At 41.3% G+C, this 16,300-nt stretch overlaps 1 protein-coding gene across 8 annotated transcripts in view; it reads left to right on the top strand.

The window, feature by feature from the left end:
- The window catches only part of ZBTB16 (zinc finger and BTB domain containing 16), a 253,600-nt gene that overhangs the window by 115,227 nt on the left and 122,073 nt on the right, over positions 1-16,300 (top strand). For 4 of the 8 annotated variants that reach the window (XM_072611061.1, XM_072611058.1, XM_072611059.1 and 1 more), the window contains exons 3-4: positions 2,623-2,720; positions 14,246-14,302. In XM_072611061.1, the coding sequence (XP_072467162.1) occupies positions 2,623-2,720; positions 14,246-14,302 (155 nt within the window). Of the gene's footprint in view, positions 1-2,622; positions 2,721-14,245; positions 14,307-16,300 lie in introns of all 8 variants that reach the window. The other 4 variants (XM_072611063.1, XM_072611065.1, XM_072611062.1 and 1 more) reach the window with 2 other exon arrangements.

Below are 16,300 nucleotides of genomic sequence, written 5' to 3'. Positions count from 1 at the left end.
GGAGAAGAGAAGGGTGAGCAGTATTCAGTCCTCCCCTTCCATTTCCCATCCTCCACTTCTCACTGTGGAACTGATCTCATCACTCTTCTGGTCTGGGCTGCCATCCATCTGGGGTCCACTCTCCCTAGGGTGTCTTTCAACCTCATCCCACCCCTAGATGAGCTGCCTCCCTGGGGACACCTGATTTCATTGATTGCCCACGGTGAGCTGTAAAGACAATTGACCTTTTAGGTGCATCTATGATGTGTCATTTAGGAAAAACTAAACTAAAGAGGAGAATGTAAAATATAAGCTAAAGGGAAGAATGTAGCCTATGCAGGGCATAGTAGTAGAATTCAGCTTCTACTCAACACCTGTTCTTGTGTGAGGGGAAAGAAGAATTTTAAAACTTATTTTACCTTAAAAAAAAACCAAAACTATTAGAGAACCTATCCCAGAGTCTTGTGAAATCATTCAAGTCAAGAATATTCAATTAAAATGTTCTGTCCCACAAATATTTCTCAATTTAGCTGTCTCAACAGGGGCTGGACATTAGATATGGCTTTACAAAACTTGTGTGTGTGTGTGTGTGTGTGTGTGTGTGTGTGTGTGTAGGTGTACATGGGCATGTACACATGCATGCATTTATGATTGGGAAATCATTTGCCTTTGGCAAGGGAAGAGAAGTGAGCACAAGAAAACAGCATGATTGGGAAAGAGTTCTGTGAACCAAATAGTATGAGATTACAGTCAGATGTGTTTATGATCCCCAGGTACAGTATCCTTTTTTCAGTTATAGTTGCCCCTAGACTGGAAAGCCTAGAAGGCTTTTATTTTCCTTGGGGTCCACATGGCTTTGCCGTAGTGCTGACTTTCAGCTACAGGATTTGAGAAGGAAGTGGTAGTAGCATCAAGGTCAGCTGGGTGTTGCTTTTCAGTTGGGCATAATGAAGCTGATTTGGTCTGTATCAAACTTGGCCTCCTGACCATGTAGTTCTCCTTCACTCCCTCCTTTAAAAGCTACCCCAGCTACTATAAATGTTATGTCCTCTCAGTACCAGCTGTCCTTATACCTCAGCCTTGTTTTGTGGGCTACAGCATAACAACCCCCAAACCTTGTCAGCCTTCTGATTGTAAGAGCTAGTTGGCTTTCAAGAAGACATGTCTGTTTCTGTATGTATGTGTGTGTGTGTGTGGGGGGGGCTCTTTATTCAGACTTCTAGCTCCAACCGCATTTTTTTGGGAGCAAGGGCTCCACTAGAAGCTCCCACATGAGGCTGAGTGCCACAGGGCTCCAGAGGAGATCCTACAATAGCACAGAAGGGCCTGAGAACAGGAGGACTGGATGGGTGGGAAGAAAATCAGGGTTCCTGGGCCAGATGGTCCAAATCGGCTTCTGTGAGCCTTATAGCCTGTGGTTCCAGGATCTGAACAAGCCTACACTTCTTGGCCCTTTTTCTTAACTCCCTGTTGGCAACATGGCTGTTCCCCAGCCTGTTTCCCATTAGCTCTCACAATGCTGGCTTTTGGTGGAGCGATGTAGTCGTGTGGGAAGGAGCCCATGGGTGGGAGAAGCAGGAGACCTGAGTTCTTTTCCCATCTCTGCCATTGTTGTTGTGTAGCTGGAGACCGTGTGTTGTTGGTCTTTGCTTTCTTCAGCCTATTCTTACTTTATTTAGTAAAGAGTGAATGGTGGCTTCATAATGTTAACATGTATGTGTGTGTATACACGCGCACATGCACATATACATACATTTGGTGTAGGTAAACATGGAGTTGGTACTACTTAGTTTCATTATCCCCTTTGTCCCTCAGTGCCTCTTTCCGTAAAAGACGAGGAATAGGCCAGCCTCACAGGATTGCTGGGAAAGTAAAATGAGATAATGTCTTTAGCATCTTAGATTTAGAGTCAAGAAGGGAAAGGTCATCTCATTGAGCCCCCTTATTTAACAGATGAGGACACCGGCCCAAAAAAGTCAGTCACTTGCCCGTGGTCATGCAAGTGGCCAAGCTGGGATTTCCATCCAGGTTTCCTGATTACAAATCAAGCATTCTTTCCATTGTAACAGATGAAAAAAGTGTTTTCAGGAAGGTAAAGGTATTTTGTAAAGGTACAGGGCTCCTGTTACTTATTATGCCTTGTTTTTGTACCTCCTATCAGGGTTTAAAATCTGGCACAAGGTAAAGGAAAGGCCACTTATGGGAGGGGTGTAGGGAAGGAAATGTTACTGTTGAAACTTTGGGCAGTTAAGATAAGCAGTCTTACCTTCTGGTTTGCAGGAGAGCTCCAGTCCATCTGTTTATCTGTCTGTCTGTCTGTGTGTCTGTCTGTCCCCGACTCTTTTCCGTAAACTGAAATGGTTTTTCCTCTCTCAGCTTCATAGGTGTCCGTGAGTTAGCCCCATTCTCACTGCCATTTCCCCCAGTCAGGAAAGGCATAGAATTAATTCCATAATTGGGGGACCCTATCTGCCCATATTTCTACCAGAACCTAAAATCTTTTTCATGTCCTGTTATTCCCAAAACTATTAGACCACCCATTGTGACTCATGATGGAGAGGGATGGGGAGAGAAGTCTTGGGCACAGCCTTTACCTCTTTTCTAATGAACTAGCACTAAACTATGTCCATGTTTCCCTTACAGGAAGCTTCACAGCGGGATGAAGACGTACGGGTGTGAGCTGTGTGGAAAGCGGTTCCTAGATAGTTTACGACTGAGAATGCACTTACTGGCTCATTCAGGTAGGTGGGGATGCCTCAGTTGGTGGCGGTCAGCCACATGGTCTTCTTCCTGTTCCCTAGCCCTAGTCTGGGTACATATTCGTCCTTAGACCAGAACTATTACTTTTCTGATTCCCAGTCTGAGTTTCCATCAGTCCACCTTATCTCATTAGAATCTTTGTTCTTATCAGTACAGAATCTTCTGTGTGAGATGCCAGGGTGTATTGTGGCACTCTGTGAGTCTTTTCTTAGGGAGAACAAAGGAACTCCATGCCTTTTCCTGACCATGCCAAGTTACCGGGCAGACACCTAATGACATTCTCCTTCCTCCTGCTTGACAAAGAGAACCCTCCGTGAGTTCATTTCTCCTCCCTGTGGAGCTGTGGATGCCTTGGACTCTGCCTTGCCATACCTTCTGGGGGTATGCTGCAGCTTCATTAGCAAACACTTACAGAATTAGGTCCCTGCTACTAATGAATCTGGCTATTTGGTTCAAGTTTTATGGAGGTCTTTCATAAAATAGATAGAGAACAGTTGAACATTAAACTACTGACGGTGTTGCCATGTACAAGTTAATTTTGTCTGCTTCCACTCGTGGGCAACACAGGCCTGATCTTGGCTGTGTTGTTTGTTCAGGTATTTGGAAAGAGGGCTGTTCTGTACCAGGAGGAAGGGAGAGCCAAGTAGACAGACACTCATTATCTAGGATGAATACGTTTTCCCTTGGTAGAATGAGAATTTACAGAATAAACTGAATTCATCTTTCCTTGGTTCCCCTGCATTTTCTCCTCACCCATTCTAGGTTTATAATGCTGAAATCCTTTATTTTTCTCCTTTGCTCCCACATCTAGTCCGTTAATAAAACCTGCCATTTTTTTTCTCCGTAACGCCTTGTCCGTAATGCCTCTCTGCCCCTGCCTCTTGAGGGCACGTCCTTATTCCTTTGCTGAAACAACCTCAGAATAATGCTTTTTTCCCTCCTAGTCTGTGCACAACTGTTAAAATCGTCTTCTTTTGTAAAGCCTTTCCTGATTCTCCCCGCTGGAAGGGATCTCTTGGGCCTCAGTGTGGCTTTTTCTGTGTGCTTATAGTTTAAATTATATAGTAATTATATTAATAGCAGATTTTTTTTAGTGCTTTCAGGTTGGCAAAGCGCTTTATAAGTATTAGCTCATTTGTGCTCACGACCACCTTGGGAGGTTTGTGCTTTCGTCATCCCCATTGTACAGATCAGGAAACTGAGGCAGGCAGACTAAGTAACATTTCCAGGGTCACACAGCTATTAAATGTCTGAGGCTGGATTTGAGCTTGGGTCTTCCTGACTCCGGTCTAAGGAGCACATCTACACACCACATGATTATCATTCCTGTCTGATCTCCCAGTAGGATTGTAAACTCCTTGAGGGCACTGATCACAACTAGCACTGTATCTTGTATACACACAAGTAAGTAGGTGCCTTAATAAATGTTGGTTGAATTGAATTGAATTTCCTGGACACCATTTTCAGCATTCTTACCCTACTAAAGAGCTGATAGGGACTCTATATTGTTAGTAGATAAAACAAGGCCTTCCACCAGCAGCCCCAGACTCTTTTTTCCATAACAGTTTTGCATACTTGTGTAGCTATTTACAATTTACAAAGTACTTTTCTGACTGAAAGATGGTTTTGGAGCAAGGAAGACCAGGAATCATGTCCTGCCCCTGACACATACCAGCTGTGAGATTCTGGGCAAAGTTATTTCTTATATCTGTGGTCAAGACTATTCGCTAAGACTGTAAGTTGTAGAAAAAGTGTCAACTCACAGCCCCCCTGGTAGAGGGAATTTCATTACCTGGAAGTTTTCTATATCAATAAAAACAAAATTAAAAGTGGAGGCCCTGGAAGCAACTCATGAGTAGGAAAAGGAAACCAGCATGGCAGAGGGAGAGGAAGGTTCTAGGCAACTCTGTTCCCACGGGAAGAATCCAGGATGAGATAGAAACTAAGGCATGGTGTTTAAATCGGAAAAGATAAGATCAAAGTTAGGAAGGGAAATTCCCTTTCTTCACTGTCTTTATATCTGTCCATCCCTTCTACCATCCCTGTGATTTGTAGTAGAGCACTACATTGACCACATGGCCATTGGTTAACTGAAAGAGGTAGTAGGGAAATCAATAGGTCAGTCTCAAGTATATTCCTTATTTTAAAAAAAAAGCACAACAGATCAGACAATGTACTCATATAGCCCTGTATGGTTTTTTTAAAAATCCACTTGGGTTAGAAATTCATTAACCTGAGAGACGAAAGCATGATGTGGAGAATATCTGCTCAAGGGTTAAAAAATAGCAGGAGAAATAGAAGTCAGACATGATAGGAGTTTACTCTAGACTACCTGGCCAGTTGGAAACGATTAATAAGGTGTGCTTGACGTAAATGGCCAGATGGACTTTGAAGCTTAATGGTGTTTTTGTGGGTAACCTCAACTATATGAATATCTGCTAGAAGGCTCTTTGCTTAAAAAAATAAAGTAGCTAGTATGTTTCTGACTTCTTGATAATTTAGTCTTTCAGAAGATCGAGGGGAGTAGCTTAGGGAACCACCATTCTAGACTTGATACTGACCAATAGGGAGGATTGGGTATGGTGGAAATAATAGGAACCTTAGGAGAAGGTTCTGTTTTAGAGTTTGTGGCAGGTGAGGAGGGAAATCTTAGGATGGGCCTTGGTTTTAGGAAGATGCAGAGAGTTCAGAGAAGGAGATAAGGTCCTATGAGCAGAGATTTTAGAAGGAAAATCAGCTTTTGAAGAAGACTCTCAAAAGAAGAATTCTGGTTGAATGAAATGAATGAAAAGGGAGCATATTGAAAAAGGTTGATACAGTCACATGAGGGGTTCTCTGAAGAGTTTAGATTCCATAGAATCTTAGGATTAAGGCTAGAAGGAACCTTAGAAATCATCTAGTCCAACCCCTCATTTTATAGATAATTTTAAAAGGTTATCCTCATAGATTGTTGTTGTTCATCAGTCATGACCCCTTTTGGGGTTTTCTTAGCAAAGATATTGGGGTGGTTTAGCTATTTCCTTCTCCAGCTTATTTTGCAGATGAGGAAACTGAGGCAAGCAGGGTTAAGTGACTTGCCTAAGGTCATATATCTCGTAAGTGTCTGAGACCAAATTTGAACTCAGGAAGGTAAGTCTTTCTGCCTCCAGGCCTAGCACACTATCCATAGCCCCACCTTGCTGCCCATTTGAAAGATTAAAGCAAATGCAAATAATCAAAGTGATAGAAAAGAGAGTCATGAATCTCTAAGATTAATTAGAAAAAAAAAGAACAAAAACTTCTTGGTGACAAGGTGAAAATATTTGTTGTTTTGGACCATTGATTTCATCAGTGTGGGATAATTGGTGAAGAAATTCACTATACTAGTGAATGAATGAAGGAAAAAGCATTGATTAAGCACTTACTATGTGCAAAGCGTTATACTCCATGACAAGGATACAAATAGAAAAATGGAACCAGCTTCTTCTCTCAAGTAGCTTACATTCTCATGGGGGAGATAATACATATGGGAGGAATCAGGAGTGGAATGGAAATGTCCTGTGGTCCTTAGGGTACAGGGGTAAAGCAGATGAAAATGCACCTTTCTACTGATAAAATTTTGATTTTGATTTTGAACCACTGGACACAATGGACTGATTTTTGAACCACTGAACACAATGCCAAGGACTTTGGTGTTAGCTTGCCACAGTGTCTCTCCCTTCCTGGGGTGATGGCCAGGGTGGAATCAGGGTTGGTGGTCTGCAATTTATAGTCAGAGTTGCTTGAGGTGATTTGCCCCAGGTTTCATAGTTAGTATATATCAGTCAGCTCTTGAACCCCAGCCTCCTGAATCCAAGGCTGTTCATCCATCAACTAAGCCATGCTTATCAAACCAATTGGGATGAATGGAATGATGGTTACAGAAGGACATATTGAAAGCAGTTTAATTCAGCAGACATCTCTTAAGTACCTACTATGTAAAAACACTAAGGACACAAATATAGATAGGCACTATAGATTTTGTATTATAAAATATAGATTTTGCAATCTAGGGGGTAGAGGAGGAGATTATGGAAAGGTACATAGTTAACTCTACTAAAGGGGAGGATGTCATAAGACAAACCAGTTGCAGTGGGAAATTTGTGGAGGGAGCAATTGATTTCACATGGGTCAGGGAAAGAAAGCTTCATGAAGAAGGTAGCATCTGAGAATCTAAAAATAGAATCTTATATTTTAGCTTCTGTCTTTTCTCTCAAGGAGAAAATGGGAAAGATCTTCAAACTAGAGAGGGTAGAACAGAGAGAGTTGAGAGAATTGAAACCCAGGATAAAGTAAAAAGCTCATAAGAGAGCTCTTAGCTATCATTAATGAGTTCAAGTCTCCTAGCTCAGGTGACTCAAACATCTCTGGGTACTGGAAAAAATGTGCAGATGTAATTGGTGAACTGCTGTTATTAATCTTTGAGGAATCATGCAGAGTACTCTAGGAGCAAAATGCCCTGATTTTCAAAGAAGGCAGGAAGATAGATACTTAAACTCTATGTGCCAGTGAACTTGACTTCAATTCCTAGGGAAAAAAAATTCTAGAATGGATTATTAAAGGGGTGGTTTGTGAACACTGTGAAAGAAAATTGGTATTCCCACTAAGGCACAATGAGTTTCTTGGGTTATTCTTATATGACTTGTAACTCTGTCTGAAAGGAAAATAAAACTGGAAGATTAAAGGAATACAGATTTCTGTAGCTGAGTTTCGGTGAGGCATTTGATAGTCTTTCATGATATCTTTATGAAAGAAGACAGAGAAGGGTGGCTTAGATGATAATACAAGTAAGTGAATTAATACCTGGGGGACTCAGTTTTTATTAGTGGATCATTGTCAACAGAGGAGGTCTCTAGGGGAATGAGTACCCCAGGGTTTTCTCCTTTTCTTTTTATTCAGTATTTTTCATCAAAGATTTAGATGAAGGCATACTTATCAAATGTCTTATAAAATGCCATGTTTGTCAACTTTGCAGAAGCTGTGAAAGATAGCTAATAAATTCAGCAATGCAATCGTGATCTTAAAAAGATCTAAACAGGCTAGAAAAGAGACCAGATCTCATAAGAGGAGATTTAACAAGGGCGAATTTAAAGGCCAGCATTTGAACTGAACAGTAATAATGATGATGATGATGGTAGCTAGCCTTTATGTAGCACTTTAAAGTTTCTGAAGTGATCTTCAAAACAACCCTGGAAGAATGGTGAGAAAACCAAGGCAGACAATGGTGAAGTGACTTGCCCAGGGCTAAACAGCTAGTATAAGTATATGTTTGTATGTGTCTGTACCTATCAAGAATGTGTGTGTATGTATATATTTGTGTGTATGTATGTATATATATATGTATGTGTATATATATATATCTTCAAGTATGTATGTGTATGTATCAAGAGGTAATGAAGCCTATTTATATACACATATATATGTACACATATATGTAAATGTGTATGTATATATATGTACACATATATGTAAATGTGTATGTATAGTATATGGGTCTAAGAATAGATGTCAGTATGGTATAAAAAGGATCTAGATTTTCAGTCAGGATAAACTGGCCTTAGTTGCTAGCTGAATGACCTCTGATAGTTAGCTGGCCCCAGTTTCCTCATCTAATACTATCTGCAGTGCTTGCCTCCTCATAGCATTGTTTTGGGTCTCAAGTGAGACCACATATTTAAGTGTTTTGCAAAACTCAGACATATTATGTACATATCACTTATTATTTATATGAAAAAGACCTGGAGCTTTTAACTAAGTGTTTAACATGATGCAGTAGACATGAGAAGCCTGTGGCCTTATAATTCATTAATATGGACACAATGTTCATTCATAATGGGAGATTCTCCATAGTTCCATTATTTCCTTCTTTGGTCAGATCGTATCTGGCGTACAAGGTTCAATTCTGCCTGCCACTATTTCAGAAGGTCATGGAGGAACTGTGGAGCAGTTCAGTAGGTCTGATCACTCTTATCATCTTTCTCATAGGCCTTCCTACTACATATGGAATTATATATCAGAAGCTGTCAGGGGCCTTAGAGATAATCAATAATTAGAGATAATTATTTTACCGATGAGGAGACTGAGGCCCAGGAGGTTAAATTAGCTACCCACTGTCACATAGGGAATGCGTGGGAGAGCTAAGTTTGGAACCCATGTCTTCCGGCCCCCAATCCATTCCATTGCTCTTCCATTATGTCATGTTCTTTGTTTGGAAGAGGACAAGTAGGATGGTGAGGGGACTAGAAAACATGATGTCATAGGGAGAATACTTTAAGAGGTCCAGAATCTCAGTCTTCAAACATTTGAGGGGTCATAATGTGGAAGAAAGAGATTCGTTAGATTAATTCTACCTGGCCTCAGTGAGCAGAAAGAAGATGGACGGCTGGAAGCAACGCAGAGAGGTTCATTTTAAGGTCCATATAAGGAGAACTCTCCAAATGGAGTTGAACTTGAAAGGTAATGAATTCCCCATCATTGGAGGGCTTTAAGTAGAGAAGACTCTTTGTCAGGATGTCATAGAAGGAACTTGTACTCAAAATGCATATGTGTCAAGTATGGGAGATAAGGCTCTTCCAACTTTGAGGTTCTTTCATTCTAAGTTTGGTTTTTTGAAATTCTCAGTTTAGGCCATTCCAAATAACTCACTAATGGTAAACTGGAGCCTGTTGGCCCATTTTATCCTGCCAACCCCATCTAACACATTATTGATAGCACATCATTAGACTCTCAACTTTGGAGGATTTAGAAAGAACATAAAATGATCTGGACATGTGATCATAGAATGTTAACTGCAAAAGTTTGGGTTCCAGTTCATGATCACAGATAACATCAGATTTACTATGGGTCTTAGTGATTTTACTCTCATTTCTCCTCCCTCTTATCAATAGTCTTTTTAAAAATATGTATTTTGTTATGTATTTCCTAATGACATGTAAAGACTTGAAAATAAAATTTATATCTGAAGACTGGCAAGCCTAAGAAAACTTACGTGTGGTAAACTTTGGGTCTTATGGGAAGGGCTAAATTAGTTCTTATTTAACAAGGAAGGCCTTCTTTTATGAAACAGCCAAACCCATTCTTTAGTGTGCTGCTAATCCAGGTCTGCCCTGAGAGTTAATGCTTAGAGAACAGAGATGGTCAGTGATGGTTAATCCCAAATTTGATTTTATTTTTTTGTAAATGATAATTTTTTTTCTGATTACATGTAAAGATAGTTTTCAACATTCATTTTTATAGGATTTTGAATTTCAAATATTTTCTCTCTACCTCCTTCCCACCCCCATCCAAGATGGCAAGCAATCTGATATGTTATACATGTACAATCATATAAACATATTTCCACATTAGTCATGTTGTAAAAGAAGAAACAAAAGAGGGAAAATCCACAGAAAAAGTGAAGAGTGTATACTTCAATTTACATTCAGACTCAAAAGTTCTTTCTCTGGATGTGGATAGCGTTTTCTATTATGAGTCTTTTGGAATTGTCACAGCTCTTCTCAGCAACGAGCTAAGTCTATCAAAGTTGGTCATCACACAATGTGGCTGTTACTGTGTACAATGTTTTCCTGGTCCTGCTCATTTCACTCAGCATTAGTTTATGCAAGTCTTTCCAGGTTTTTCTGAAGTCTTATGGAAAACAGTATTCCATTACATTGTTTAACACACCTTGCTCAGCCATTTCCCAATTGATAAGCGTCCCCTCAATTTTCAATATTTTGCCATCACAGAAAGGGTTGCTATAAATATTTTTGTTACAAGAAGGTCCTTTTCCTTTTTTTATGATCTCTGTGGGATAGAGACCTAGCAGTGGTGCTGCTGGATCAAAAGGTATGCACAGTTTGATTGCCCTTTGGGCATAATTCCTAATTGCTCTCCAGAAAGGTTGGCTCAATTCACAACTCCACTAACAATGCTTAATCTCAGATTTTAGCTGCAGAAATTGGATTTTACTTGCTCCCACTCCTTCCCTTGATGTTTGATGCCAGAGAGTTCTAAAATGTAGAATCAAGGCTTAAGTCTGTTGGTGATAGAACATGTTTTCATGCTGCTAAAACAGAATTTATTTATTTCAGCTGAGAGATGGCTTCACGCAGAGCACTCATTCAGCTTAGGGCCTGATGTTCACACTGTCAGCATGAATGGACAAAAAGGAACCCCTGGCATGGCCCTGCCCATTTTCCAGCACTGGAAACAGAGTCATAGAGCAATATTACCAGTGATCCCCAATTTTCAGGGCTGTGGAGGCTTTAATTTGGGGCTAGGGAAGTAGTAAAGGGTTTGCTTATGGTGTTCATCTGATGCAGTCCCTGGGCTGGAGTGAGTGCCCTTTCCCCCCCAAAAAATTCTACTCTGCAGCCCATCCTAGGCACTGCCCTGGTACAATATTGTCTCTGTTCCTTGGAGCTCCCAGAGTATCGTGTTTGTATGTCAGCTCTCTTTCCCTTCCCCCATTCCTTCCCTCTGGCCCCTCCCCTCCTTTTTGGCGAGCCCTGCCTCTGTTTGTTATTGTAGTTTTGGCACGGCGCCAGCCCTGGCTGAACGCCAGGCTTGTGGGTACAGTATGTACAGTGAATGCTGAGCCAAGTTTGTCATCATACAAGATTAATTTTTTTTTCTAATCTGGCAGGGGTGGGGTGAAGGAGGAGGCAAAGAGAGGGTTGCTCTGATACTTGAAAATAGACCACAGTGAATTCCAGGGCAGTGTTATTTATGAAAGGAATAAGACCCTCTGACTTGTCTTTTCCCTCTCTCTGTCTCCCCTCATCTTCTTTTCCTTCCCCCATCAGATGAAATCAGCTTGTATGAGATTGACAATGTGAGGTCTTATTTTCAGTGACTAGAATATTAAATTTACTCTCCTAAATCAGTTTTCATTGTGTTGAAATTGACAATTTGTTTAATTAGAAGTTTGCCCTGTAGAAGGCCCCTCCTAGAGACATTCTCTCTCTCTCTCTCTCTCTCTCTCTCTCTCTCTCTCTCTCTCTCTCTCTCTCTCTCTCTCTCCTCTCTCCCTCTCCCTCTCTCTCCCCCGCCTTCTCTCCTTTAAATGATAGTAGTGAACATTTAGTGTAATTGAAGTTTTCATTTTAGTTCCAACAAGTTAACTAATCAAGTGTTTATGAGATATACCTGATGATAACAAGTTTAAGTTAACAAACAAATTAACTCATTAACTAATGAGATTGATCTGACTGAGCCTTCAGTTCTCAGATTTTCTCTAGGTCAGAAACAAAGAGACAAAGCCAATGTGGGGGCAAGAGTGAGATCACAACCAGGAAAGCTAAAAATCGGCACTCAGCTGAGAATGTCAATGCCATATTTAGAGGCCTTCCCTCACCCTGAGGGAAGGGTGCAGGGGTGTGCACCCCTGGGTTTCAGCTGCCTATAGGTTGTAAATTAGGGTCAGGGATGTCAGGAGAGGATCTCAGGTGCATCCCAAAACTGTCCTTTGCTGAAAAAATAAATCTGACATTGAGTAGCATTGAGTCTCTAGTCTGACTTTTAAATTACTAAATGAGCAGAGGGAGAAAAATATATCCAAAATTGAGTATTGGTCTGAAGTTTCCCATGTGGAAGTGGGTGGGGGAATGGGGTGAGAAATATTACCTGCATTTCCTTTTCACAGTTTCAGTCCCCACTGTAAATCCCCTATTAGTCCTAGGATATTTGTAGGGAGCCCAGAGCTGTCAGACTCAAGCTGATTCTGAAACTGTTGCTAGTATGTGATTCCTCTCCAACACTAAATTTCCCACAACCCAGCCTGCCATGCTGGTGGCATTCACTACAGGTTTAGAAGAGCCTAGAATTGTCTCCATATTCTTGATGGCCTATCCTATTTGGCATTTCCATGGTATTTTTGGGAGGTGGGGAGGGTGACTTCCTTCTACTCTGAGTATGTTACTCATTCCTACATTCATTCATTCAACAATTACTTGTTCATCATGTTCTGAAAATTTTTGGCTGCATCAGAGGGTTTTGTGCAAGGGACTGACTTGTGGATCATCGTGCTGGAAAAAGGTAGGTTGGGTTTACAATGCCTTCATTGAACTGCGTACTCTAGTTATGCCGAGATGAATAAACTAAGGCTGCAGCTCTTGAAAAGTTAAGAATTTAGTAGGAGAAGATAAAAAACATATTCTTCTTAAATATCATGTACCAACCAGATTTGTAGTTGAATGCCATAAGAGTAGCACAGAGAACTTCCTCGGATCATGAGTTAGAAAGCTGAGAATTGAACTTAAGTTCTGATTCTAAATCTGTCCCTCTTTTCATTGTATTGGCCATTCCTTGGCCAGAGGAGAGAAAGATCATGGAGAAATTGGAAAAACCTCCATGGAAGAATTTTCATTTGAGTTGGCCCTTGAAATCTGGATAGAACTTTTACAGGTAAAGATTGGAGAAGGTATTACATATGAGAAGGAATATTATAAGGAAGGGCATGAAGGCAGGTAACCTCAAAGGATGTTTTCTGGATACATGTGAAGTCCAGTGTCTTTGAACTCTAAGGTCAGAAGAGCGGACTTTTATGAGGGATATTATTGGAAAGGTAGGCCAAAGTCAAGCTATGAAAGGATTTGGTTGCTGAGTCAAGAAGTTTGGACTTTTTTTCTATAGGCAATAGAGAGTTATGCCAGGATTTTAAGGAGGGAAGTGATGTCATATTGAGAGTAGAATTGGCTCCTGAATGGTTTGATATAGAGCAACCAGGACTTTAGAACTTCAGCACCCAGGCCTTTATTGTTGGCCTCTATAACTGGGATGTGGCCAGAGTGGGGAAAGGCCAACATCCTGTACCCTGGATGAGATATCTTCTGATCTCCAATTCACAATACTGTCTGCCTAAGCAGACACCTTGAGCTAGTGAGAAACTGTCCCTTATATCAGACCCAACCCAAAGCCCCAGGAGCGCCCCATTTTTATCTTATTTTATTTTCAGAGTCCTGCATAGGGATTTAGAGTCTCATTTTTGACATCCACCAGGAATTGATTTGGTAGTTATCTCGAGACAACAAAACTTTGCTATTGTGCCATTAAAAGTAGAGGGAACACCATAGTTTATATCTCATAGTTATCGTATTTCTGCCATGTGTGACTGGACAGGAGAGACAATGGGAGTTGATGAGGTTCCAAAGATCTTTCTTTTTGTTACTGTTTTGCAATGGTAGCGTCTCTGTCTCTCTGTTTCTGTGTCTCTTCATGTTTCCATGTCTCTGTCTCTGTCTCTTGGATAGTTCCAGGAGTGGAGATTTTGTTGAGGTATCCTTCTTCCCCCCTGTCCATGGAACAGGCTGTAAGAACAGAGAAAGGGGACGGAGGGACAAGGCATCTCCTCAACACCCTGAGTGAGGAATGAACCAACAGTTGGCCAACAGCTGAAATCAAGAGAGAATTGAACATGCTCGGCTCTAGAGATGGCCAATTTTGGGCACAGTCTTCTGACTCTAAAGCTTCCTCCACTTTCTCTATTTTTCCCTTTCTCCCTTTGCAGATCAGATATCTACTAAGAGCAAGAGATTGAGGGTTATCAAGCCGAGATCTGAAACCCGTAGGTAATTCATTCACTCTCTACCCTCCTACCCTTCTTTAATGAATGTAAACTTTTTCTCTCTTCCTTTCCTATTTCTGCCACCAGGGCAAATCCAGGAGATAAGGAGAGGAGGAGAAACTTGATAGTCTCCTCCTCACCTCCTTTTACTTAAAATCCTTCAGAATGTCATGAGATCTAAGGGGAGTTTGGGATGCAGAGAGGGGTGACCCAAAAGGCCACCCCAATCTTTTCATTTTATTTGTCCATAGTGGATACAATGTGGAAAAAAGAAAGGAGAGCAGAGAGATGCATCCCTCTCTCCACCAGCTTTCTGGAGCACACTTCCTCCCCCCTCTGTTTTTTCTCTCTCCTCTAAATTTGGCCAGCATCCCGAATTTTTTCCCCGAGTGATGTCGTCACTGGCCTGCCGGCAGGTCTGGATGTTCTGCCAGCATTCCAGAGAGTTTATGATCGCTTGCAGATGTGCATCCAAGAACACGCTGTACCCAAAGCAGAAATTAATGCAGGCTTGACTGCTATCCAAGCCTCATACACAGGAGAGAGGAAAAAAAAGAAAACAAAAACTGTTTAATGCTGTTTATAAATTATACACTGGCTGATGAAAAATACATTTCTTTTTGGGGGGGTGTTGTTTTTCCTCCCTCCAGTCATCTCCCTCCCACCCCCCACTTCTCTCTGCCTCAAGAGCCTAAGCTGAGACCAGAAGAATATGGTTTTGCTTTTTTAGCTCCTGTTTTGGCTGGGATCCTAAACCCTGCTGCTGATTCACAGCCAGAGTATTTTTCCCTTTTACCTGATGAAATATACTCCCCCCTCCCCCCTGCCTAGATAGGGTAGGTTTTGTTTTTAGTTTATTTATAAATTTTTTTTTTTTGGTCTGGGTTTTTGTTCTTGAAGGTACCAGGCTCTGTGTGCAGTGATGCTGGGTCCCGCTGCAACACCACCCGCCTGGAAGCTGATAAATCTTCTGCACATCTGCCTGCCTTAATGCTGCTAAATATATGTGATCAGGGTCTTGGATCCTATATCTTAGAGGTTTTACATCAGGCAGGCAGGACAGAGACACTTCCGAAAGTTCATCGTATTTAAACAATGTTTCTGTTGTTTTTTTTTCTCCCCTTTCCTTCCCTCCCACCTCCGACCCTAGTGCAAAAAAGGGGGTTCATGACTCTCCCCGAAAAAAAGACACATGTCTGTCACTCCATATGGTGCCCTAACAAGGGTTGGGCAGCTCATTGCACTCACCCCTCCCATCCCCCTGCCCTGGTTTATTCTATAAATTTGTTTCCACATTATGTCCTATCCATTTACATGGCTTTTGTGTTTTTTAATACTGCTAATGTTTATCATTTGCCCAACAGGCTCGACAGATTTTGCTTCCTGTAGAGCATCGCGGCTTTAAAGCCCCCTCGTTGCTAAGTAGCAGCCTCCCTGTACTGTAATGGGCTGATTTGGTATTCCGTTCAGAGCTGTATCTTATTTTTGTATGCAAGACAAAGTGTTTTGATGGAGGACGATTGCAGCAGTGTCTGGAGGCTGTTTGGAGTTTTATGGGCTGTACAGTACACTGTGTGCTCTCCGAACAGAACACAGGCTGTTGAATTTTGGATTCGGTTTGTCATTTTTCCCCCCTTGGAGAGGAGGCTGTCAGATAGAACATTACTTTAAGGGTGGAGGAAAGAAAGTGGAAATTATGTTAATAACCTCTCTCTCTCTCTCTCTCTCTCTCTCTCTCTCTCTCTCTCTCTCTCTCTCTCTCTCTCTCTCTCAGTGATTTTTCAATCCCAAAATAGGGTAATTTCCTTTTTTCCTCTCTCTTTTCCCCTTCTCCTCACGTTCCTTCTCCATGATGGCATATGATTTTGTTGACTTGACTAATGAAGTTCGATTACGATAGGAATGTTGCTCCTAACTTAGATAGGTGAATGCTGTGACATTTGATTTCTTTATTCATCTATTTATTTACCTCCCTTGATTCAGGCTGCTTTACTGATT

Source organism: Notamacropus eugenii, chromosome 5, assembly GCF_028372415.1.
Source record: "Notamacropus eugenii isolate mMacEug1 chromosome 5, mMacEug1.pri_v2, whole genome shotgun sequence".
NCBI lineage: Eukaryota > Metazoa > Chordata > Mammalia > Diprotodontia > Macropodidae > Notamacropus > Notamacropus eugenii.
This window is presented reverse-complemented; position numbering and strand designations above follow the sequence as displayed.